Genomic DNA, 25,938 nt, shown 5'->3' on the forward strand with positions numbered 1-25,938 from the left:
TAAATATCCATGATAGCAGTGTTTTTCAAACTGGGTTGTGTCCTGTTAGCAAGTTATAGCTGACCTTCTCTTTTGGGGGGAGAGGAGGTGAGTGATGGAATAGACCTTAACAGTTCATTGCACATAGTAAGGTAAGTATTGTTCAATAATGCTTTTTGTATGTTTGTTCAGAAATAATTAAATTATTGAATAGTTGCACTGAGGGGACATGAAAAAGTGGTGAGGAATAACTAGTGATTCCTTTCCATATCCTCCATGACTGTGTTTCCTGTTATCTTCTGTCTCAAAAGCTTCTAACTTCCTGCCTTTCCATTGTTCCCCTTTCCTTCTAATAGATGTCTATATCGGACCTGCAGCTTTGTTTAATTTGACATCCACTGTATTTTAAACATCTTTGAGTGAATTACAGAGTAGTCATTATGAGATTCAAAACTCAGGTAAAGACATTGAGCTGTAAAAGAAAGGATGTAATCAGAAAAAAGAAATTGATGTGACTGAAGAATATAGATTGTTGAGGATGATTAGGGGGTGGAGATGGAATAAGAGGGCGGGTAGTGGTGAGAGATGAGGCTTAGGGGTAGGTTAAAGCTTTGTCTTGCAGGCTGTAAATGCTATGCTAAGGACTTTGGATTTTATCCTGTAAGCATTGAGGAGCTAGAGGGTTATAGCTACTTCTCTGTCCTCCTAAGGATTTTGCTTCATTTTCCCAACCTAAATAAATATCGCAGTCCCCAAGATATAGTCCATATACTTTGATCTTTCTTCAGTTCTCTTTTGAAATATTCACCTGCTCTTCCCCAGTTTATCCATCACTCTTCTGTGGATAACTCCTCTGTCTTTAGGTTTGATATCCCAAACTCCAGGCCTGCATTTTCAACTGCCTGCTGGATGTTGCTACCTGGATACTCCACTGTACCCTCAATCATAGCATATATAAAAGCATTTTTCTCATCCCTAAATAACAGACTCCCAACTTCAAATCCCCTTTTCTGTTGGTACTGTTTTTCTCTAAGCCACCAGTATTGAATTTTAGAATTACTTTTCTTTTGGCTCCCCATACCCAATCTTCATGGCTCATTCCCTTTGCTATTAAGAACCTATTCAAATGTTACTTTATCAGAGAGACCTTCCCTGGTTATAAAATATATGACATTAACCCTTTTCCTGCCCCAGCACTCCCTTTCCTCCTTTTTCTCCTTTACTTTTCTCCATAGTCCTTATCCTCACCTGCTATATTATGTATTTGTTTGTTTATTGTCCATTTTCCCAACTAGAATTTAAGATCACCTAGAATTTAAGAGAATTTTGTTGATTTTGTTCATTGGGGAATCTACTGGCTAGAGCAATACCAGGCATATAATAAGTACTCAGTAAATATTTTGTTGACTGAACTGAATTACTCTGTCACTATGCTCTACCAGTTTTTCCTTTTTTTAAAAAAAATATTTATTTGTTTGCGCTGGGTCTTAGTTGCGGTTTGTGGGCTCCTTAGTTGTGGCAGGTAGGCTCCTTTAGTTGTGGCTTGGGAGCTCCTTAGTTGTGGCATGAGAACTCTTAGTTGAGGCATGCATGTGGGATCTAGTTCCCTGACCAGGGATTGAACCCAGGCCCCCTACATTGGGAGTGCAGTCTTAACCTGCGCCCCCTGCATTGGGAGCCAACAGGGAAGTCCCTCTACCAGTTTTTCTTGTGTAATGTTTCTTTCTTATAACCTTTTTCCTCCCTCCATCATCTTAATCCAGACTCTTTTTTTTTTTTGCCATTTCTCATTTCTCTCTCTACTTCATTTTCCACATATCTTTGAGGTTGATCTTTCTTAAAGTACTGTTTGGTTATGCCACTTCCCTTCTCAGGAACTTTCTGTTGCTCCACCTTATATATGAAATGATGGACTAAAATTCAAACTCTTGAGCCTGGCATTCGCAGTGGTCTACAATTCACTTTTATCCTCCTCTTTCAACCTTGTTTCTTATACTGCTCTTCTACAAAGACCTTTTTTTCTCCCCGACTGGTCTAGTCACTACCATACCAAGTTTGCTTTGTACATTTCTATCTTACCTGGGATGCCCTCTTTCCTTACTTCTGACTCTTTGGCATTCTTGTTTGCAAGGACCAGGCACTCACTGAGGCCACCTTAAGTGAGAGGGTATTATTTGAAGGACATGTGGACTAGAAAGTCATCAAGAATCTAAATGCCTCTGGTGAAGAGCTGTTCTCCATCCCTTTCATGGTATCTTAGCTTCTTTGTTTTCTGTTCTAACCGGTGTGTTCTCCTTATTTCCTAGTTCAGTTCTGGAAGCAAGCAATCTGATCAGCTTAGCTAATTACCCTTGTCCCTTTTGAGCATGTCTTGACAAGGAATATCAAGTCACTGGTCAGTTTATAGATAGCTCCCTCTTTAGCCAAGTCCCCACTCTTAATCCAATCAGTAACGAGCCCTACTTAAAGAACCAGCACCCCTGCTGGTGCTTGAGCCAGGTGGTTAGGGGTGCAGTAGATTTAGCTAGAATGGGCTATTAGGAGTGGCAGACACTGTAACGGACTGGTCTCATACACCAAATATCTGAATTCTGCCTTTTCTTTAAGACTCAGCTAATCTTTTCTTCTCTTGAACCATCTCTAACCATCTCAGCCAGTATATTCTCCCTTTCCCTTTTATAGCTTTTATTATTATAACCCATTTGAGACTTATTTTCTCTTTGTGTTCTTTATAAGTGTATGAGAGTGCAAGCTCCTTTAAAGTTGGGGCTGGGTCTTAAAAATCTTTTGATCTTCATCATGCTTACCCTATACAACATTAAAAGGACATGTCCTCTGAGGGCTGTTAAACACAGATTCTAACATATGTATGATTGTCCTTGTTTCAGGGTCTTTACCTTCTTCCAGCTCAGAAGTCAGCATCAACCTGCAGAATGACCCCATCGTTAAAAAGTATGGCTCTAAGAAAGTAAGCTTGACCAGATGCCTTCTCACAAAGGAGGAAATGAAAACATATCACTTTCCGTTACAAGGTTGGTTTAGATTTAACCTGATGTTGGTAACAATGGAAGAATATCTATCAGTTTATTTAAAAATATTCCTGTTGAAAGTTCATTTTTATGGGCTGCTTTCCAAGTGATTTATTCCATCTTCTACTAAAGAGGAAATACTTTCAGGGCAATGTTTCCTAAAGTGTAGGATGTGTACCATTATTGATTTTAGGTAGTACATGAACATGACCTTAAATATTGTGGGAAAATTATTCCTTTTTCATTTTTCTTTCATTCCTTAGTATATTGAAAAGAAGTCAATATGTCTTTAAAACTTTAACACTTCTCTGGTACTTCTAATCCTCCTCCCACCCATCCCACCCCCATTTTCTTTAATAAATAGGACAAGTCTAGGCTCAGAGCCTTGGTCTGTTATGTAGCAAGAATTTAATAAAAATCCTTTGATTTATTACCTCTTAATCACAGCAGTCATGTTAAAATTCCTTAAAAAAAAAAAAAAGCCCTATTGAGTTATGATTAACCTACCATTCAGTTCATCCATTTAAAGTATACAATTTCAGTAGTTTCTAGCATGTTTACAGAGTTTTTCAACCATCACTACAATCAATTTAGAACATGTTCATCACCCCAAAAGAAACCCTGTACTATTGTTTTCCCCCAGTGCCCTTTAGCCCTAGGCAACTACTAATTACTTTCTGTTAATAGATTTACCTATTGTGAATATAAATGGAATCATACAATATGTGGTCTTTTGTAACTGGCTTCTTTCACTTAGCATCAAATTTTCAAGGGTCATCCGTGTTGTAGCATGTATCATTACTTCATTTATTTTCATTCTAATGATATTCCATGTATGGTTATACATTTTATTTATCCAGCCATCAGTTGATGACATTTGGGTTGTTTCCACCTCGGGGATGTTATGAATAATGCTACTTTGAATATTCAGATACAAGTTTTTGTGTGGACATATGTTTTCATTTTTCTTGAGTATATACCTAGGAGTAGAACTGCTAGATCCTATAGTAACTCTATGTTTAACCTTTAAGGAACTATCAGACTGTTTTACAAAGCAGGTGCACCATTTTACATTCCCCCCAGCAATGTATAAGGGTTCCAATTTCTGTACATCCTTACCAACACTTGCTATGCTCTGCCTTTTTGATTATACCCATCCTAGTGTGTGTGAAGTAGTATCTCATTGTGATTTTCGTTTGCATTTCTCTGATGGCTGATGATATTGAGCATCTTTTTATATGCTTATTGGCCATTTGTATATTTTTTCAGATCCTTTGTCTGTTTCTTAATTGGGCTGTCTTTGGGGAGTTAATAGTTCATATATCATAGTATTGCCATGAGGATTAATTGAGTTAATGTACAAAACGAGCTTAGCATGGGGCACATAGTGCTTTAAAAAGTTATTCTTTGTTATTATTGGTACTAATAATATAGATAAGGAGGGCAGCAAGTATAATGTCTCCAGGATTTGGGGGTACTCCTTTCTGGTCTAGACTGTATTTTGGTTCTTTTAATTGTAATCAGTTGGAAATTTCAGGGTACTGTGACATAGAAACTGGTCAAAGCTTTTCATACTCCCCTTAGTTTCTTGTCAAATAAGATCTAGGTATTACCTTTACTGTTTCAGCCTCTGTCTGAAGGTAGGAATCTTCAATGATTCAGACACTTTTGGGCCTCTGAACTGAATGTGCCTGGTTACTGACTTAGGGTACACAATGGAAGGGATACCTTAAGCCTATATCTGAGCCTCTGTAGGGAATTTTCAGGCTATGATTCCAGAAAATGAGGCACGTTTCTAAAGAGAGATCTTGGAGAAATTTTAAGGGTAGAGTTGAGTACAAGAGTGCATATGGTGAATGTTAAACATTCTGCCTACCATGAAATCCTTTTAGATCTCTGCTATGGTGGAATCTCATTCCTACTTTTTCTTGTTTTATTTAGGAAAGAAAGATGCCACATGCAGTCATTTGCATACTTTATTCATCCTTCCTTAGTGCCTATATGGGAAAGGTCCAGTGACTTTGGATTTAGCCACAATTTAATTATAATTTCTAATAAGGAGGAAAAAATTGTTACTTGGTAACTGCAAGGAAGTCTAGGCCCTAGTATCTCCACTAACAGCAGCCTACATTATTCTCCCAAAATGTAAAAATGAGTAGATGGAGAAAAAATTAAGGACAGAAATTGTCTTATTTAATTTTATATTTCAAGTGTCTAACATAGAGAAGGTCCCCACAAATGTGGTATCTCAGTTTCCCCTGGATAAATACAGGAGTAATTTTTACCATTTCTAGTTCTAAAGGCAAATATTTTATTCCTTTTCCTCCTAGGTTTTCCTGACTGTGAAAACTTTGTGCCTATAAAATGTTGTGGTTCTATAACCAACAATAGTCCTCTCTTTGGGCTTGACTGTGAAATGGTAAGTACTACTTTTGATTTTTCAGCTGGAGTGTTGCAAGCTAGGGTCTAGTTTTCTTGAGTGCGTTCAGTTCTAGTATTCAGTTTAAATAACTGAAAGTAGACCCATTTAATTACATTTTAGAAAAATTGGATCTTTACTCCAGGATGAGAAATAAATATCACATAAGTTTTCTAACTAGTTGATATATTTAATCTAATTTTTGAATATTACTAGAAGTTGATTGCTTCTGTCTTTTGAACAAGTGTTTTGTTGTTATTGCCTTGAAGACTTTGCCTGAATTACCATTGGTTTGGCTTAGTTTTACGTGTTTAAGATCAGAAGTAGGATTTTCCTGCTTAAGCTCCCCTTGTGTTTTACTTTGTCTAATTAGTAAGTCTCCTTTCAGAGGCAGTGTATCCCCTCTCACTTAGTACTCAAGTAACAGTTTCTCGACACTGAACAGAGTGGCTAAGAGCTAAGGATTTGGAGTCTGTCGTATCAGGTTGTGTATCCTGGCCTTGCCTGTCACCTTGGACAAATTCCCTAATTCTCCCTCTGTGAAGCAGGGATAATATTAGGGGCTACTTCATGGGGTTATTATGAGGTGGTATATAAAATGCTTAGTATTGTGTTAGATAATAGAGTGTGCTAATAAAAAATTATTTTTTTGGTACTTAGCATAATACTGGGTTGTAGTACACAGTAAATAGTACAATTATAATTGATGTTATTATTTCTGTCCCTCTCGGGCACATCCTTCCCAGAGAAATTGTACTGTGTTGGTTACTTTAAGTGTAATGTTCAGCAGCCTGCTTAGCTTTAATTTCATTCATATTGGATTCTCTAGTCAGCAAAAGGCTGTGCCATTGTCGCAGAGTAGATTAGAGTAGGTGGCAGTTGATGTAGTCTTGAATAATGAGAGGAAGCAAGAGTTTCCACGGGTTAGCAGCCTATCTACATCCTGGTCTTTCAGTGCCTGACATCCAAGGGGCGAGAACTAACACGCATCTCACTGGTTGCTGAAGGAGGCTGCTGTGTTATGGATGAACTTGTTAAACCTGACAACAAGATTGTGGACTACCTCACCAGGTATTTTTCACCCTGCCTCCAGCTCGCTAGAGTGGAATGAGACTTAACAGGAATAGCCTTTAGCTTCTGTTTAGTTAGGTATTATCTACTTATTTATTATCAAAGAAAAGGCTGGGGTGCCACAACTAGAAATTTTAATACTGAAATTACACAATATTGGTGTATAATGCTCTTACCTTTCTTGCTCTCTAATCTTCCTGTGACCTAGGTCACCAGAATATTATCTTCCTTGTCATAGAATCTGACAGTTCTAATCGTTACCTAGTAACTGCCAAACAGCTTTGCTGTCTGATGAGACACCATCTGAAAAATCTGTAAATCATCTTCTGGCAGTCAGATGATTTTAGAGCTTAATCTGCCTTGACCTCAGAAACCAAAACAAAACTAAGTGTTTCCACAACAGAAATTGGAAGCTCAAAAAATTTTCTCTGTCTTTCCGAAGATTAGCAAGTCATTTCAGAATGTACACACTACAGTAATTAGGCAAAGAAAAGCCAGTGAAACATTACCGTTGCTGCCCATTGTAGTTGCACCTATCAATTCATGCTTACTTAGGCACAGAGAGGCCATGTTGGTGATAAAGACTCCTGTTGGCCGACATGACAATTAGACAGTATTTTTAAGGAACAGTCGTATGTGACAAAGATGTATGTATAAGGGTATTTGTCATACTGTTGCAGAAACATGGGAATATGAATGAAAGTAGGGGGTTGGTTAGAATGTTATATTCATCTAATGGAGTACTAACCATTTAAAAGGATGTGCTGAAATAGATTTATTGATGTGAAAACTTGTTCATGATATATAGCACATGTTATGATCATACTATAAAGTAGTATAGGCATTATGATTCCTTTTTTTTGGGCCATACCATGTGGTTTGCGGGATCTTAGTTTCCTGACCAGGGATTGAACCCAGGCCCATGGCAGTGAAAGCATGGAGTCCTAACCACTGGACTGCCAGGGAATACCCATGATTATAAAAATGAAACATATACATGAATACATATGTATCAAAAAATATGATACAATATTTACTAAAGTGTAAAAAATGATCTCTGGGTGGTGGGATTATGGGCAGGTTATTTATTTTTATTTTTATTTATTTTTTTTGCGGTATGTGGGCCTCTCACTGTTGTGGCCTCTCCCGTTGCGGAGCACAGGCTACGGACGCGCAGGCTCAACGGCCATGGCTCACGGGCCCAGCCGCTCCACGGCATGTGGGATCTTCCCGGACCGGGGCATGAACCCGTCCCCTGCATCGGCAGGCGGACTCTCAACCACTGTGCCACCAGGGAAGCCTGGCAGTTTTTAATTTCTTCTTTGTTATTTGATTTTCAACCTTGTTACACTGAGCATTTATTAATTTTTTATTTTTTAAAATATTCTTTTTGAAATGACTTTCGGGGGAGGAAAGCTTATTAATATCCTGGTCTGTCCATTTCTCTTTTTTTATTGAAAGTTTCTCAGGAATCACAAAGAAGATTCTTAACCCAGTGACAACCAAACTCAAAGATGTACAGAGACAGTTAAAAGCACTGCTTCCTCCCAACGCTGTGTTAGTGGGCCACTCCTTAGACTTAGATCTCAGAGCACTGAAAGTGAGTATCTGATTTAGGACTTAGTTTATCTAGCATATGTGCCTGTTTCATTAATCTCAGATCTAAAGCCTTCTGTCCCCCAACCCACCTGTTTTTTCCTTCAGCATAGGATGCTACTCATTCTATTCTCTTTCCTTCTCAGATGATACATCCATATGTTATTGATACATCATTGCTTTATGTCAGAGAGCAGGGCAGAAGATTTAAGCTCAAGTTCTTAGCCAAAGTTATTTTGGGGTAGGTTTGTTTGCATATTATAATATTGTCCTGATAGACTGGACATAAGTTAGAATATTGTATCTTATTTAATGCATATTGCAACGTTCAGCCTCTCTCCTTTCCTTCTTAGTTTATAAATATTATTATGAATTCTGAGATCCTAACTTCAGAGAGAATTATGACTCAGAAATGAAAAAACTGTGGGAATACAAAAAGGAGTTGCATTCATAGCTGGAGGTTGATGGATAGAACTAGACAGAGAAGAGGCAGAAAAGTTACCCAAAATTTCAAAACAGCGTTCCTATATTGAATGTATCATGTACAAACACATATTGTACAAAGATATTCATTATAGTATGATTTAAAATAGCCCAAAAGAATTCAGATATTCTACAGGACTAGTTAAATAAATTATGGTTATCTGCGTGACTAATACTTTGTTAGATCTTTATGTGCTGATAAGGGGACCTCTAAGATGCTACTGAGAACAAAATGGAGATGCAGAACAAGATGCGTAGATACTGAGATATTGATTGATGTAGATTAGATTTAGATATATCTATAGACATAAACATATGTATTTTTTAAGATTTTAAAGAACAAAGGATTTTTAAATATATAATAGACACTTGTATATAATAGAAAATTTCTGGAAGGTAACTTTAAAACAACAGCTACGGGCTTCCCTGGTGGCGCAGTGGTTGAGAGTCCACCTGCCGATGCAGGGGACACGGGCTCGTGCCCCGGTCCGGGAAGATCCCACGTGCCGCGGAGCGGCTGGGCCCGTGAGCCATGGCCGCTGAGCCTGCGCGTCCGGAGCCTGTGCTCCGCAACGGGAGAGGCCACAACAGTGAGAGGCCCGCGTACCGCAAAAAAAAAAAAAAAAAAAACAACAGCTACGTCTAAAAAGTGAGACAAGGGGTTGGTTGGGGAGTGGACCAGAGACTTTTTATTGAGTAGCCTTTGATGATATGCTCGCTGTAAACAAAGCCATTCCTGATCATTCTGTACCCTCAGTACCTTTCAGGTCCTGGCACTAAGTAATAAAGGAATCTTGATTGTGACTCAAATCTAATTACTAGAATGCTGAAATTCTACATGTAGCCAGAATATTTGGTATGAAAGACTCTATCATTAAAAATGCTCCCAGTTATGTCAATTTTACCTTGACTTTCCAGGAAGGATATACAGTGTCCAGATAGGTTTGGTCATGATGCCACAGAAGATGCTAGAACAGCCCTTGAATTGGCTCGGTATTTCCTCAAATATGGCCCAAAGAAGGTTAGTACCTTTGCTTTCCTTAAAATTATGAGACTAGAACAGAGTCACAGACCACCATATCCTGCTGTTACCTTTCTTTACAAAAATGGCAGTGTAATTCAAGGTGAACATGTATTTGAAATTAAGACCTGTATCACTAGCATCATGTAGTGGTTAAATATGTAGTCTCTGAAGTTGGACTTCCTTGTTTTTAAATAGGTCTGGCTGTATGCTATCTAGGGCAATTTCTCTGATCAACTTTAGTTTCCAGATCTGTAACATGGTAGCACACTTCTCTGGGATATTGGTGAGGGTAAATGAGATATTATGTAGTATAAAGCTCTTAGCACAGTGCCATGAATATATTAAGCACCATAATGTGGTGTTAATCATTGTAGCTGAGGGACTTCCCTGGTGGTCCAGTGGTGAAGACTCTGTACTTCCACTGCAGGGCGCACGGGTTTGATCCCTGGTTGAGGAACTAAAGATCCCGCATGCCACTTTTAATTCATTGTAGCTGATGCTAATAATTGTGATAATTATAAAAATCTAGATAGATTTTTGCTCTCTTGGGGTGTGAGTAGCATATCATTGTTTCAAAAGCAGTTCAGTGGGCCTGGATTAAAACAGCACATAAAGGAGGCATTGAAGAGGATGTAGTTTCTGACAGACTGTGTTATAAAACACATTCTAACCTATTAGATTGTCCCATTGTGTGATATTTTCTAGCATGACCCCATTATGAAATAAATGGTAGTCCATATAGAATAATAAAAAGCCAGAATAGTATTTTGTGTCATGGTGATAGAAAGACATTGTAAAATATCTTATGCGGCTTGTGAGTAATGGCCAACATTCACTGAGATCTTACGAAGTGTACTATTCTAAAATGCTTTATATACATTATCTTATCCTTATAACAACTCTGTAAGTTAACTATTGATATTATTATATATATGATCATTCAGAGGTTTTGAAAGGTTAATAACTTATTGAGGGTCCTACAATTAGAGGCAGAACCAGGATTCAAACCAGGGTCTGTCAGATTCTAAAGCCTGTCTTTGCTTTACATGAGGAATTAGCAAACCTTTTCTGTAAAGGCCAAACAGTAAATATTTTAGGCTCTACAGACCATACTGTCTCTATCACAGCTACTCAACTTGCTGTTGGTAGTGCAAAAGCAGCTATAACAGTATGTCAGTAAAAGGACACAGCTGTGTGTCAGTAAAACTTTATTTACAAAAAACTGACATTGGGCTGGACTTGATCCAATGACTGTAATATGCCAACCCCTGCTCTAAACCACTGCACTGAGGTTCTAAAAACTTGGTCTCAGGACCCATTTATCCTCAAAGAGCTTTTGTTTTTGTGGGTCATATCTATCAATATTTACCATATTAGAAATTACATATGAGAAAAATTATATTTACTAATTTGTTGAAAATATTTTTAAAAATCATTACATGTTAACATAAAAAATGTACTTTTATGGAAAAAAGCATTTTCAAAAAAATTAATGGGAAGAGTGTCATTGTTTTACATATTTTGCAAATCTCTTTAATGTCTAGCTACTAAGCTCCTGTTAAGGAGACTAGTGACTCTCTCATATCTGCTTTTACGTCCAATCTGTTGTGTTGTATAGTTGGAGAAGACAGGACCTTGCAAACTTCCCCCTGAAAGGGTCTCTGGAACCCCTAGGAGTTCTCAAGCCACACTTTGAGAACAGTCGCATTTTGTTATGCTGCCACTTGATTTCCAGTAAAAATTGCATCTCACTTGAGTAAAATCTCAGGAAATCTGAATTAAGGATGGACTTTAGTTAATAATAAGATACCAGAAAAGAATCTAAAACAGAGTGGATATATGTATATGTATAACTGATTTGCTTTGCTATACAGCAGAAACTAACACAACATTGTAAATCAACTATACTCCAATAAAAAATTTTAAAAAGAAAAAAAATAACATATCAATAGTGGTTCATTAATTGTGTCAAATACACCATACTAATTAAGATAGTAATAATAGTTGAAAATGGCAGTTGGATATATGTGGGAACTCTGTACTGTCTTTGTAGTTTTTCTGCAAATCTAAAATGATTCTAAGTAAAAAAAAATATCTGTATCTCTACACATCAGAACTCCCAAATGGGCTCCCACTTTATGGAAAGAGAATAAACTAGAATACTTTTCATGATTTTGTGTTAGTCCAATAAAGTCTTTTTTTCATATTGCCATGAAAGCCATTCTTTTATAATTTCCAAAAGTTGCATGTTTGCAGAGAAGTAAGTTTTAAGTGACTTTGGAATGAATCATGAGCCAAAATTGCCATTGCTTTTCACTTAGCCCTACTTGGCCCTTTCCCATATTCATGTCACAACATCAGCAGCTGGTAACAGATTGCCATTCTTGGCTAAGCAGCCAGAAACCATCTGGTAACTATTGAACCCAGCCTGGGACTGTGGCAACAGCAAAGTCACTGTCTACAGAAACAGAGCACACCACTTGAGTGGGTTTTTCTTGGATTTTGGGGGGGGTTGGGTGTTTTTTTGTTTGTTTGGTTTCTTTTTTTTTTAGCCTCAAATACTTTGCAAGATATTAAATGATTTTACCACTTTATTTTCCTTCAGATTGCAGAACTAAATCTGGAGGCACTAGCTAGTCACCAAGAACTAGAAGCAGCAGGCCTAGAGCCGAGAAATACAGCAGAAGTAGTGCAGCAGCTAAACACAAGGTAATATTTTTCAGTTCTAAATGGTCGCAAAGACAAATGGAGTATCTGGTTTCTTATTTAATAACAAAACCTGGAATATTTTTTTCCTCTTTTGAGTCTATTGAGAAATATTTACCAATAATATGAGTAACATTCTTCCATTAGAAAAACCATGGATGGAAAAATACCACGTACTGCCCTAAATAGCATCTGTTTTTCTAATTTTCTGAATCTATTGATTGGTCTTAAAATAACTCACTTTACAAAAAAAGTAAGACATTGAAATACATTGAACTAAGTGGCATTAGGGGAGATGATAGACTAGTGAGTATTTTGATTAGAAGAGTCGGCTATAGCCTTGATGTATTGCCCAGATTGGGAAAAAGACAAACAAAAAACAGACTCAGAAGAGGTTTGTCTCTATACCATAGTAAACGTTTCAGATCCTTAGAATCTAGCCTAAATTTTGGTAAAGAGTTTTGAGGATATTTTTTGTTTATCCTTCCTTTCCCTAAATGTAGAACAACAATGTTCAATATGATTTCTGTAATGGTGGAAATGTTCTATATCTTTGCTGTCCAAAAAGGTCCATACATGTAGACCTTATAGTACATGTGACTAGTGCAATTAAGGAACTGAATTTTTATTTTATTTTATTTTAATTTAAATAACCACACGTTGCTAATGGCTACCAGGTTAGACAGTGCAAGTATAGAGAAGTAATTCTTGGGTTAGGGAAAACTGTTGTTCCTACCTGATCTCTTCTCCTTCTGTACAGTGTTTTAGAATGCTTGGACTCAGTGGGCCAGAAGCTGCTTTTCTTGACTCGGGAGGCAGATGCTACTGAAATTTCTTCTTCCAAAAACTGTCAAACTATTAAGTGCTTGTCAAATAAAGAGGTGAGTGACCCAGTATCTCTTTGAAGGTTGCATTCAGAGTAGAGGGTAATGTAACCCTTTGCAACCCATGCAAGTATCAAGCTTTTTTTCATCAGCAACTTTAGCTACCATTAGCCAGTCTGGCTTCTATCTCAAATTTTGTGTGGAGCACTTTTAGTCTCAATTACCCCATAGGAGCAGAACTGTCAGCTGCCAGTGTCTGTTTCCGGATTCCAGCAGGCCTGTGGCTTTGGCCTTGCACACCACTTTGAATTTCTATTCTTTTTTCTGGTTCATGGAGATGTTTATCTTGGTTTTTAGCCTGACTATATTTTTTTGGTTTTCCTATATATATATATATATTTTATATTTTACCTCTCATTGCTATATGTGTATAGCAGAAGGGATGCATCAAAGCATGGACTTATGTCATCTTGTTCAGAGGCTCTGTAATTTTTTTTAAGCATTTTATTTGGAAATAATTTCAAACTTACAGGAAACTTGCATGAATGGTGGAATATCTGTATACCTTCTATCTAGATTCATCTTCTGTTAATACTCTGCCTCATTTGCTTTATTAGTTGTGTGTGTGCTGGGTTGCTCCTGCACTTTTTACACTTTCTCGCTCTCTCTTCCTATGTCTATATGACATTTCAGTTTTTAGTTTCCTTTAGTCTGGAACCATTCCTCAATCTTTCTTTGTCTCATGACATTGGTAATTTCATTTTGGGTTTCCTCATGATTAGATTCAGGTTATGCCACAACAAGAGGCATATGTTGTCCGTCTGTCCCTCTCTTCTGTTTATTTTGATGACCTTAACAAGGTGTTGTCTAGTTTCTCCACTGTAGAGTTACTGTTTTTTCCCCTTGCTTTGAATAATATGTGAGGATACACTTTAAGAACAGCAAATATCCTGCTTTTCATCAAAATCCCCACCTCCTCTTATATTTAGCAAAAACTGATGATTCTCATCTGAACCAGTTTTTACTGTGAGCCAGTTTTTATTGTACAATGATGGTTTTCCAACTCTCTATATTTCCTCCATATTAACTAGTTGTTACTCAGTAATGAGCAAGAGTCCTCCCTTTACCTTATTTGTTCATTCATTCATTCATTCCGTGTGGACTCACGGATTCCTGTTTATTTCAGTGGTTTATAATTTATAATTGTACTAAATTGTATTGGTTTACACATTTCTCAGATTTGGTAAGCAGTAGCCCCTTCAAGCTGGCCCCTCTGTTCTTGTGACATGCACCCATAATTTTTTTTGAGCATTTTCTTCCTACTGGCACAATAAGAAAGTCAGGTTCATCTTGGTATTTGAAACCAAGATCTGGATGCTGGATGTGCATATTTTTACTGGGATGTCTTTGCTTCTAGACCCTCAAAGCAGACAGTTAGGAAATATATGCATGTAGGTAGGATATGCGCACACACACACACAAATTTGTATGTACACACAAATAAATATTTAAGAAATCAAGTGTCTATACCAGTACCTCTAATTTCAGCCCTTGCACAGGATTCTTCGTTGCTTTTCCTCATTTCATCTTTGTATCTCCCTTTATAAGTTACCTGGATTCCTTTTTTCCTCCCCTTCAGATTAGCTCTTATGCATTTAGAATACAGTTGGGTTCATTTGTTTCAATTTGCTTTTAGTTTTAGGGTTTTTTTCTCTCTTCCATCCTTGTTGATTTATTTTTTGGATCTATAGAACATTAACAAGCTTCCAAAGGCAAAACTACACAAACAAGTATACTAAAAGAAGTGTCATTCCTTCTCATATCTATTTCACCCAGTCCACCCTCCACCTATCTCATGTAAGTAAATAACATTGTTGTTTTCTGATTTATCCTTCCTTTGTTCCATTTTTTGTAAAGAAAAGTGGATATATATATGCTTTTTTATTTCGTTTTCTTTCTTACACAGAAGCTAACATACTATATAAATAAACTCCTTTGCAGTTGGCTTTTTTCCCTTCACAAGATGTCCTGGAAATCATTACCAGGACATAAGGTTCCAACTTCCCGTTTTTGCATATGGATATCCAGTCTTCCCAGTCTCATTTTTTGAAGAAACTATCCATTTCATATTGAATGTTCTTGGCACCCTTGTCAAAGATCACTTGACCATATATACAGAGCTTTATTTCTGAACTCTCTTTTGTTCCATTAGTCTATTTGTCTGTCTTTATGCCAGTACCACACTGTTTTGATTACTGTAGTTTTTAATATGTTTTGAAATCAAGAAGTTTGTGTCATCTGACTTCATTCTTTTTCAGGATTATTTTGGCTATTCAGAGTCCTTTGAGATTCCTTATGAATTTTAGGATGATTTTCTTCTATTTCTGCAAAAAATGACATTAGGATTTTAATAGGGATTGAATTGAATCCATAGGTTGCTTTGTATACTGTTGACAACAATAGTGTGTTCCAGTCCCTGAACATGGAATGTTTCCTTTTATTTGTGTCTTTTAAAATTTCTTTCAGCATTGTTTTGTAGGGTTTTATTTGTTTTTTGGTTTTTTGCGGTATGCGGGCCTCTCACTGTTGTGGCCTCTCCCGTTGCGGAGCACAGGCTACGGACGCGCAGGCTCAGTGGCCATGGCTCACGGGCCCAGCCACTCCGCGGCACGTGGGATCTTCCCGGACTGGGACACGAACCCATGTCCCCTGCATCGGCAGGTGGACTCTCAACCACTGCGCCACCAAGGAAGCCCTGTTTTGTAGTTTTTAGCGTAGAAATGTTTCACCTCCTTGGTTCGGTTTATTCCTAAGTATCTTATTCTTTTTTGATGCTATTGTACATGAGATTTTTTTTTTTAATTTCCTTTTTTGATTGTTCATTGTTAGTATGTAGAAACACAACTGATTTTTTGTGTGTTGATTTTGAATCTTTCAAATTTGCTGAACTCATTGTTTAGTCCTGACATTGCTTTTGTAGAATTGTTAGGGTTTTCTACATGTCCTATGTGAACAGAGAGAGCTTTTCCAATTTGGATGGCTTTTGTTTCCTTTTCTTACCTAATTACTCTGGTTAGAACTCTCAATACTGTGTTGAATAGAGTGGCAAGAGCAGACATCCTTGTTCCTGATCTTACAGAAAGTTTTCAGTCTTTCACCTTTGAGTGTGATGTTAGCTGTGGGCTTTTCATATATGGCCTTTATTATGTTGGAGTAGTTTCCTTCTATTTCTAGTTTGTTGAGTGTTTTTATCTCGAAAGAGTTTGAATCTTGTCAAATGCTTTTTCTGCATCAGTTGATTGATCATGTGGTTTTGTCTTTCATTCTGTTAATGTGATATATTACATGGAATTGTTTTCATACATTGAACCATCCTTGCATTCCAGGAATACATCTCACTTGGTCATGGTGTATAATACTTTTAATGTGCTGTTGAATTCAGTTTGCTGACATTTTGCTATTTAAAGTAATCACTAGATTGGAAGAACTATTTCCATTTTGTTGTTTTCTGTATGTCTTACAGCTTTTTGTCCCTCCTCTCCTTTCTACTGTCTTCCTTTGAGTTTTGATTTTTTTTTTTTTTTGGTAGAGACGTGCTTTGATACCCTTCTCATTTCCTTTTGTGTATGTTCTATAGATATTTCCTTTGCAGTTATCATTGCAGTTACATAAAACATCTTAAAATTATAACATTCCATTTTAAATGGATAGCAGTTTAATTGCATACAAAAACTGTACTCCTATAAGATCCACCCCCTCGACTTTGTTACTGATATCATAGATTGCATCTTTATATGTTATATGCCCATTAACATAGGCATATAGTTATTTTTTTCATGTTTTTGTCATTTAAGTTCTGAATAAGAATTAAAAGTGAATTTATGCACCAAAGTTACATTAATACAGGTTATTATATGTGTCCATGTATTACCTTAACTGGAAAACTTTTTCATGTTGTTGTCTAGTATCCTTTCGTCTTGAAGGACTCCCTTTAGCATTTCTTATAAGAGCAGGCCTAGTGATAATAAACTTTCTCAACTTTTTTTTCCCCTGCATTTTTGAAGCATAGTTTTGCTGGATACGGTTTTCTTGGTTGATGGTTGTTTTTTGTTTTTGTTTTCTTTTTTTTGGTTGATGGTTTTGTTGTTTTTTTTTTTTGCGGTATGCGGGCCTCTCACTGTTGTGGCCTCTCCTGTTGTGGAGCACAGGCTCCGGACGTGCAGGCTCAGGGACCATGGCTCACAGGCCCAGCCGCTCCGCGGCATGTGGGATCTTCCCGGACCGGGGAACGAACCCGTGTCCCCTGCATCAGCAGGCGGACTCTCAACCACTGCACCACCAGGGAAGCCCGGTTGATGGTTTTTTATTTTATCAGTTTGAATATCTCATGCCACTCTCTTCTGGCCTGCAAGGTTTCTGTTAAGAAATCCACTGATAATCTTATGAAAGCTTCCTTGTATGTGATGATTTGCTTTTCCCTTGCTGCTTCCAAGATTCTCTAATTTTGACTTTTAACAATTTGATTGTAATGTGTCTTTCTGTGGGTGTCTTTGGATTTATCTTTCTTGGAGTTCTTTCAGCTTATTGAATTTGTATGTTCATTTCTTTCCTCAGATATGGAGGGTTTTCAGCCATTATTTCTTCAAATAAGCTCTCTGCTCCTTTCTCTTTTCTTCTGGGACTCCTATAATTTGTAAATTGGTCCTAATGATGGTGTCCCAAGGGCTGTTAGACTCTGTTTCCTTTTCTTCTTCTTCTTTTTTTTTTTTTTTTTTGCTTTAACTTAATGACTTCAAAGATCTGTTTTCAAGTTTGCCTGATCAAGTCTGATGTTGAACCCCTTTAGTGAATTTTCCAACTCACTTAATGTATTTTTCAGCTGCAGAATTTGTTTGGTTCTTTTTTCTTTGAATTTTATTTTATTTTTTTATACAGCAGGTTCTTATATAAGTTACCTATTTTATACATATTACTGTATATATGTCAATCCACAGCTCCCCCAATTCATCCCACCACCACATCCCCACCACCTGCTTTTCCCCCTTGGTGTCCATACGTTTGTTCTCTACACCTGTGCCTCTATTTCTGCCTTGCAAACTGCTTCATCTGTACCGTATTTCTAGATTCCACATACGTGCGTTAATATATGATACTTGTTTTTCTCTTTCAGACTTACTTCACTCTGTATGACAGTCTCTAGGTCCATCTGCGTCTCTACAAATGACCCAGTTTCGTTCCTTTTTATGGCTGAGTAACATTCCATTGTATATATGTACCACATCTTTATCCATTCGTCTGTTGATGGGCATTTAGGTTGCTTCCATGACCTGGCTATTGTAAAGAGTGCTGCAATGAACACTGGGTTGCATGTGTCTTTTTGAACTACGGTTTTCTCTGGGTATATGCCCAGTAGTGGGATTGCTGGGTCATATGGCAATTCTATTCATAGTTATTTAAGGAACCTCCATACTGTTCTCCATAGTGGCTGTATCAATTTACATTCCCACCAACAGTGCAAGAGGGTTCCCTTTTCTCCACACCCTCTCCAGCATTTGTTGTTTGTAGATTTTCTGATGATGCCCATTCTAACCAGTGTGAGGTGATAACCTCATTGTAGTTTTGATTTGCATTTCTCTAATAATTAGTGATGTTGAACATCTTTTCATGTGCCTCTTGGCCATCTGTATGTCTTCTTTGGAGAAGTGTCTATTTAGTTCTTCTGCGCATTTTTTGATTGAATTATTTGTTTTTTTAATATTGAGCTGCATGAGCTATTTATATATTTTGGAGATTAGTCCTTTGTCCATTGATTCATTTGCAAATATTTTCTCCCATTCTGAGGGCTGTCTTTTCATCCTGTTTCTAGTTCCCTTTGCTGTGCAAAAGCTTTTAAGTCTCATTAGGTCCCATTTGTTTATTTTTGTTTTTATTTTCATTACTCTAGGAGGTGGATCAAAAAAGATCTTGCTGTGATTTATGTCAAAGAGTGTTCTACCTATGTTTTCCTCTAAGAGTTTTATAGTGTCTGGTCTTACATTTAGGTCTCTAATTCATTTTGAGTTTATTTTTGTGTATGGTGTTAGGGAGTTTTCTAATTTATTCTTTTACATGTAGCTGTCCAGATTTCCCAGCACCACTTATTGAAGAGACTGTCTTTTCTCCATTGTATATCCTTGCCTCCTTTGCCATAGGTTAGTTCACCATAGGTGCATGGGTTTATCTCTGGGCTTTCTATCCTGTTCCATTGACCTGTATGTCTGTTTTTGTGCCACTACCATATTGTCTCGATGACTGTAGCTTTGTAGTATAGTCTGAAGTCACAGAGTCTGATTCCTCCAGCTCCGTTTTTTTCCCTCAAGACTACTTTGGCTATTTGGGATCTTTTGTGTCTCTGTACAAATTTTAAGGTTTTTTGCTCTAGTTCCATAAAAAATGCCATTGGTAATTTGATAGGGATTGCATTGAATCTGTAGATTGCTTTGGGTAGTATAGTCATTTTCACAATATTGATTGTTCCAGTGCAAGAACATGGTATATCTCTCCATCTGTTGGTATTATCTTTAATTTCTTTCATCAGTGTCTTATAGTTTTCTACATACAGATCTTTTGTCTCCCTAGGTAGGTTTATTCCAAGATATTTTATTCTTTTTGTTGCAGTGGTGAATGGGATTGTTTCGTTAATTTCTCTTTCTGATTTTTCGTTGTTAGTGTATAGGAATGCAAGAGATTTCTGTGCATTAATTTTGTATCCTGCAACTTTACTAAATTCATTGATTAGCTCTAGAAGTTTTCTGGTGGCATCTTTAGGATTATCTATGTAGAGTGTCATGTCATCTGGAAACAGTGACAGTTTTACTTCTTCTTTTCCAATTTGTATTCCTTTTTTTTCTTTTTCTCCTCTGATTGCTGTGGCTAGGACTTCCAAAACTATGTTGAATAATAGTGGCGAGAGTGCACATCCTTATCTTGTTTCTGATCTTAGAGGAAATGCTTTCAGTTTTTCACCATTGAGAAAGATGTTTGCTGTGGGTTTGTTGTATGTGACCTTTATTATGTTGAGGTAGGTTCCCTCTGTGCCCACTTTCTGAAGAGTTTTTATCATAAATGGTGTTGAATTTTGTCAAAAGCTTTTTCTGCATCTATTGAGATGATCATATGGTTTTCATTCTTCAATATGTTAATATGTTGTATCACATTGACTGAGTTGCATATATTGAAGAATCCTTGCATCCCTGGGATAAATCCCACTTGATCATGGTGTATGATCCTTTTAATGTGTTGTTGCATTCAGTTTGTTAGTATTTTGTTAAGGATTTTTGCATCTATATTCATCAGTGATATTGGTCTGTAATTTTCTTTTTTTGTAGTATCTTTGTCTGGTTTTGGTATCAGGGTGATGGTTGGCCTTGTAGAATGAGTTTGGGAGTGTTCCTTCCTCTGCAATTCTTTGGAAGAGTTTGAGAAGGATAGGTCTTCTCTAAATATTTGATAGAATTCACCTGTGAAGCCATCTGGTCCTGGACTTTTGTTTGTTGGAAGATTTTTAATCACAGTTTCAGTTTCATTACTTGTGATTGGTCTGTTCATTTTTTCTATTTCTTCCTGGTTCAGTCTTGGAAGGCTACACGTTTCTAAGAATTTGTCCATTTCCTCCAGGTTGTCCATTTTATTGGCATAGAGTTGCTTGTAGTTGTCTCTTACGATGCTTTGTATGTCTGGGGTGTCCGTTGTAACTTCTCTTTTTTCCTTACTAATGTTATTGATTTGAGTCCTCTTCCTCTTTTTCTTGATGAGTCTGGCTAAAGGTTTATCAATTTTGTTTATCTTCTCAAAGAAACAGCTTTTAGTTTTATTGATTGTTGCTATTGTTTTCTTTGTTTCTCTTTCATTTATTTCTGCTCTGATCTTTACAATTTCTTTCCCTCTACTACCTTTAGGTTTTGTTTGTTCTTCTTTCTCTAGTTCCTTTAGGTGTAAGGTTAGATTGTTTATTTGAGGTTTTTCTTGTTTCTTGAGGTAGGCTTGTATTGCTATAAACTTACCTCTTAGATCTGCTTTTGCTGCATTCCATAGGTTTTGGATCGTCGTGTTTTTGTTGTCATTTGTTTCTAGGTATTTTTTTGATTTCCTCTGATTTCTTCAGTGATCTCTTGGTTATTTAGTAAGGCATTGTTTAGCCTCCACATGTTTGCGTTTTTTGCGTTTTTTTCCCTGTAATTTATTTCTTAATCTCATAGCGTTGTGGTCGGAAAAGATGCTTGATATGATTTCAATTTTCTTAAATTTACCAAGGCTTGATTTGTGACCCAAAATGTGATCTATCCTGGAGAATGTCCCGTGTGCACTTGAATAAAGTGTAATCTCCTGTTTTCGGATGGAATGTCCCATAAATATCAATTAAATCTATCTGGTCTGTTGTGTCATTTAAAGATTGTGTTTCCTTACTAATCTTTTGTCTGGATGATCTGTCCATTGGTGTAAGTGAGGTGTTAAAGTCCCCCACTGTTATTGTGTTACTGTTCATTTCCTCTTTTATAGCTGTTAGCATTTGCCTTATGTATTGAGTTGCTCCTATGTTGGGTGCATATATGTTTATAACTGTTATATCTTCTTCTTGGATTGATCCCTTGATTATTATGTAGTGTCTTTTCTTGTCTCTTATAACATTCTTTATTTTAAAGTCTATTTTGTCTGATACGAATATTGCTACTCCGGCTTTCTTTTGATTTCCATTTGCATGGAATATCTTTTTCCATCCCTTCACTTTCAGTCTGTATGTGTCCCTAGGTCTGATGTGGGTCTCTTTAGACAGCATATACATGGGTCTTGTTTTTGTATCCATTCAGTGAGCCTGTGTCTTTTGGTTGGAGCATTTAATCCATTCACATGTAAGGTAATTATCGATATGTTCCTGTTACCATTTTCTGAATTATTTTGGGTTTGTTTTTGTATGTCCTTTTCTTCTGTGTTTCCCACTTAGAGAAGTTCCTTTAGCATTTGTTGTAGCGCTGGTTTGGTGGTGCTGAATTCTTTTAGCTTTTGCTTGTCTGTAAAGCTTTTGATTTCTCCGTCAATCTGAACGAGATCCTTGCTGAGTAGAGCAATCCTGGTTGTAGGTTCTTCCCTTTCATCACTTTAAATATATTATGCCATTCCCTTCTGGCTTGTAGAGTTTCTGCTAAGGAATCCGCTGTTAACCTTATGGGGATTCCTTTGTATGTTATTTGTTGGTTTTCCCTTGTTACTTTTAATAATTTTTCTCTGTCTTTAATTTTTGTCAATTTGATTACTATGTGTCTCGGCGTGTTTCTCCTTGGGTTTATCCTGCCTGGGACTCTTTGCACTTCCTGGACTTGGCTGGCTATTTCATTTCCCATGTTTGGGAAGTTTTCAACTATAATCTCTCCAAATATTTTCTTGGGTCCTTTCCCTCTCTCTTTTCCTTCTGGGTCCCCTAGAATGCTAATGTTGGTGCATTCAATGTTGTCCCAGAGGTCTCTTAGGCTGTCTTCATTTCTTTTCATTCTTTTTTCCTTTATTCTGTTCTGCAGCAGTGAATTCCACCTTTCTGTCTTCCAGGTCACTTATCCGTTCTTCTGCCTCAGTTGTTCTGCTATTGATTCCTTCTAGTGTATTTTTCATTTCAATTATTGTATTGTTCATCTCTGTTTGTTTGTTCTTTAATTCTTCTAGATGTTTGTCCTTTAATTCTTCTAGGTCTTTGTTAAACATTTCTTGCATCTACTCTTCGCCTCCATTCTTTTTCCAAGGTTCTGAATCATCTTCACTATCACTATTCTGAATTCTTTTTTTGGAAGGTTGCCTATCTCTACTTCATTTAGTTGTTTTTCTGGGGTTTTATCTTGTTCCTTCATCTGGTAAAAAGTCCTCTGCCTTTTCATTTTGTCTGTCTTTCTGTGAGTGTGTTTTACATTCCACAGGCTGCAGGATTATACTTCTTCTTGCTTCTGCTGTCTGCCCCCTGGTAGATGAGGCTATCTAAGAGGCTTGTGCAAGCTTCCTGACAGGAGGGACTGGTGGTGGGTAGAGCTGGCTGTTGCTCTGGTGGGCAGAGCTCAGTAAAACTTTAATCCACTTGACTGCTGATGGGTGGGGCTGGGTTCCCTCCCTGTTGGTTGCTTGGCCTGAGGCAACCCAACACTGGAGCCTACCTGGGCTCTTTGGTGGGGCTAATGACTGACTCTTGGGAGGGCTAATGCCAACAAGTACTTCCCTGAACTTCTGCTGCCAGTGTCCTTGTCCCTGGGGTGAGCCACAGTCGCCCCCCACCTCTGCAGGAGACCCTTGAACACTAGCATGTAGGTCTGTTTCACTTTCCTATGGGGTCACTGCTCCTTTCCCCGGGTCCTGATGCACATACTACTTTGTGTGTGCCCTCCAAGAGGGGAGTCTCAGTTTCCCCCAGTCCTGTCGAAATCCTGCAGTCAAATCCCGCCAGCCTTCAAAGTCTAATTCTGTGGGAATTCCTTCTCCTGTTTCCAGACCCCCAGGTTAGGAAGCATGACATGGGGCTCAGAACCTTCACTCCCATGGGTGGGCTTCTGTGGTATAATTGTTCTCCATTTTGTGAGTCACTCACCCAGTGGTTATCGGATTTGATTTTATTGTGATTGGGCCACTCCTACCATCTCATTGTGGCTTCTCCTTTGTCTTTGGATGTGGGTTATCTTTTTTTGGTGAGTTCCAGTGTCTTCCTATCAATGATTGTTCAGCAGTTAGTTGTGATTCCGGTGCTCTTGCAAGAGGGATGAGTGCATGTCCTTCTACTCCACCATCTTCTCAGGAAATTTTTAGAAGACATCCATTTTACAACATATAATAGTAGCTGTTTCTTGCCTCCCCACCGCCACTCCACGAGGAGAGGGCAGGCAGGCGGATTGGTGGCACCGCACACTGGCAGCCCGTGGCCCTGCTGGCCCGGGCTCGGCCGGCTGCTCCACCCCACCGCCATTGCCTCCGCCACCGCAGTGTGTGTCTGGTTCTGTTTTATAGTTGCTGTCTCTTTAGTGAAATACTTATTTTGTTCATGCATAATTTTCCTGATTTCATTAGTTGTCTGTCTATCTTTGTTCTCTTTTAGTTCTTTTTTTTTTTTTTTTTTTTTGGTCAACTACCTCTCCAATTGTTAGTGCCTGGCATGGTGGAAGGGAAGACTTTCACTAATCAGCTCAGCCTGAGGTTTCAGGACCTCTCGAACATACTTTGAGGATGTGTCTTCTCTGAGCTTGTGCAGGTGCTTTTAGTTGTCTCATATTCCCTGAGCAGCTTGTCCCTGTTTCTCCTCAGAGCTTGCAATCTGTTGCTCCTCCTGACATCTGCTTTTGTAACTGCAGCTCTAATGTGCTGTGGTGATTGCATATGTTTTCAGTGGCTTCCAGACAAGGCTGCCAGTCCTATCAGTGCTCTGAGTCAGGTGAGACAGAAACTAGTCCCTCAGGCAGTGCCCAGCCTAGCCATGACATTGGCTGCATGGTCCACTCTTGTTTCTGTCCAGAGGGAAGATCTCCAGTGTGGGAAACTTCCTCTGTGTTGAGCCCTGCTGGGTCAGATAGGGGAAGGGACGGATGGGAACACAAAACTACATATTTTCCTTTCCCTTTTGCTGGAATCCCTTCTGGTTGTTGTTGTTGTTTCTGGGTGCTGTAACTTCTCAACTGGTCTCTAGAGTTGTTGCAAAGGTATTCTGGTCTATATAGTGTTAACTCGGTGTCTATGGAAAACTGAGGGCTTAAAGCTGCCTTGTACTCTATCTTGCTGATGTCATGCTCTCTTTCTTTTTTTAAAGTGTTGGGGTTTTTTTGAGAAAGATGTGCTGGGAAAAATAAGTTTATAATGCTCTTGGGAGGGACTGGTATTTGTTTTATTTTTTTTTCCCCCCGCAGGATCCTTAATTTCCCTCCTGATTTCTTTATTTCCTTCTTTTCCTTCACTGCAGTGTCTCCAGCAGGGTATTGCCTCTTCTCTATATATCTGATTCTTCCCCAGAAGCACTGCTTCTCTGAGGCTGTCAAGTCTCTTCCTTGTAGTTAAGTGCCTGAACTATTAAAGTTGTGACCTGTGTTCATTATTTTGGCATTTTGTTGTACTTTCTTGCTGGGGCTGATTTTGTTTGTTTCATCCAAGTCTTCCATGCCCCTTGATTTTTTTTTTTCCCCCAGAGTCTCTTGTGTCTCTTCTCCCTCTCTTTATTCATAGGCTTGCAGAATTTAACTTGTTTCTTTACTTAGAGGTAATTTGAAGCTTGTAGTAGCCTGCTTCTTAGTAATGCTGAAGATCTGGGTCATATGTGATTCTATTTATTCTCTTTCCTGATTATATGGTTTTTCTACAAGACTGTGTGGTGTCACCATTTTCTTCTGGACCTTGAAGTCAGCCTCATATTGCTTTTTAATATGGGTAAAAAGACAACCGTTGTTTATATTACTGTGGCTCACCTCCATGAGCCACAGTAGACTATTAGGTTCCTGCTTCATCCAGGCTGTGCTGTTTTCTGCAGGTTCTTGAGCAGGCTAGAGTGGAAGTCCCCCTGTTTACCTTCAGCATCGTGCAGTTCTCTCTTGAACCCTTTCCACCCAACCTCAGTGAGGAGATGAGCAAAAGAGTAAGTGAATGGGTTCTGCTAGATGATTTATTTGACCTATTATAATCTCTCCCCATTAAGGAAAGTAATACATGCTTCATTAAATTTACTGTATACTTCTCTAAATTTTTTCTATATGTATCAATATATTACCATTTTCATTTTTATAAAAATGGGAATCAGACTATATATACTGTTTTGCAACT

At 37.9% G+C, this 25,938-nt stretch overlaps 1 protein-coding gene across 2 annotated transcripts in view; it reads left to right on the plus strand.

Annotated features, from left to right (window-relative positions):
* The window catches only part of REXO5 (RNA exonuclease 5), a 105,411-nt gene that overhangs the window by 8,139 nt on the left and 71,334 nt on the right, over nucleotides 1–25,938 (plus strand). For both annotated transcript variants that reach the window (XR_009522146.1, XM_060031863.1), the window contains 9 exons: nucleotides 2,868–3,011; nucleotides 5,339–5,427; nucleotides 6,383–6,498; nucleotides 7,960–8,098; nucleotides 8,241–8,335; nucleotides 9,496–9,598; nucleotides 12,207–12,310; nucleotides 13,068–13,188; nucleotides 25,649–25,753. Coding sequence is in view for 1 of the 2 variants with exons in the window: in XM_060031863.1 (XP_059887846.1) it covers nucleotides 2,868–3,011; nucleotides 5,339–5,427; nucleotides 6,383–6,498; nucleotides 7,960–8,098; nucleotides 8,241–8,335; nucleotides 9,496–9,598; nucleotides 12,207–12,310; nucleotides 13,068–13,188; nucleotides 25,649–25,753 (1,016 nt within the window). In the remaining variant the exon portion in view is untranslated. The remainder of the gene's footprint in view (nucleotides 1–2,867; nucleotides 3,012–5,338; nucleotides 5,428–6,382; nucleotides 6,499–7,959; nucleotides 8,099–8,240; nucleotides 8,336–9,495; nucleotides 9,599–12,206; nucleotides 12,311–13,067; nucleotides 13,189–25,648; nucleotides 25,754–25,938) is intronic.

Source organism: Delphinus delphis, chromosome 15 (assembly GCF_949987515.2).
Source record: "Delphinus delphis chromosome 15, mDelDel1.2, whole genome shotgun sequence".
NCBI classification, from domain to species: Eukaryota; Metazoa; Chordata; class Mammalia; order Artiodactyla; family Delphinidae; genus Delphinus; species Delphinus delphis.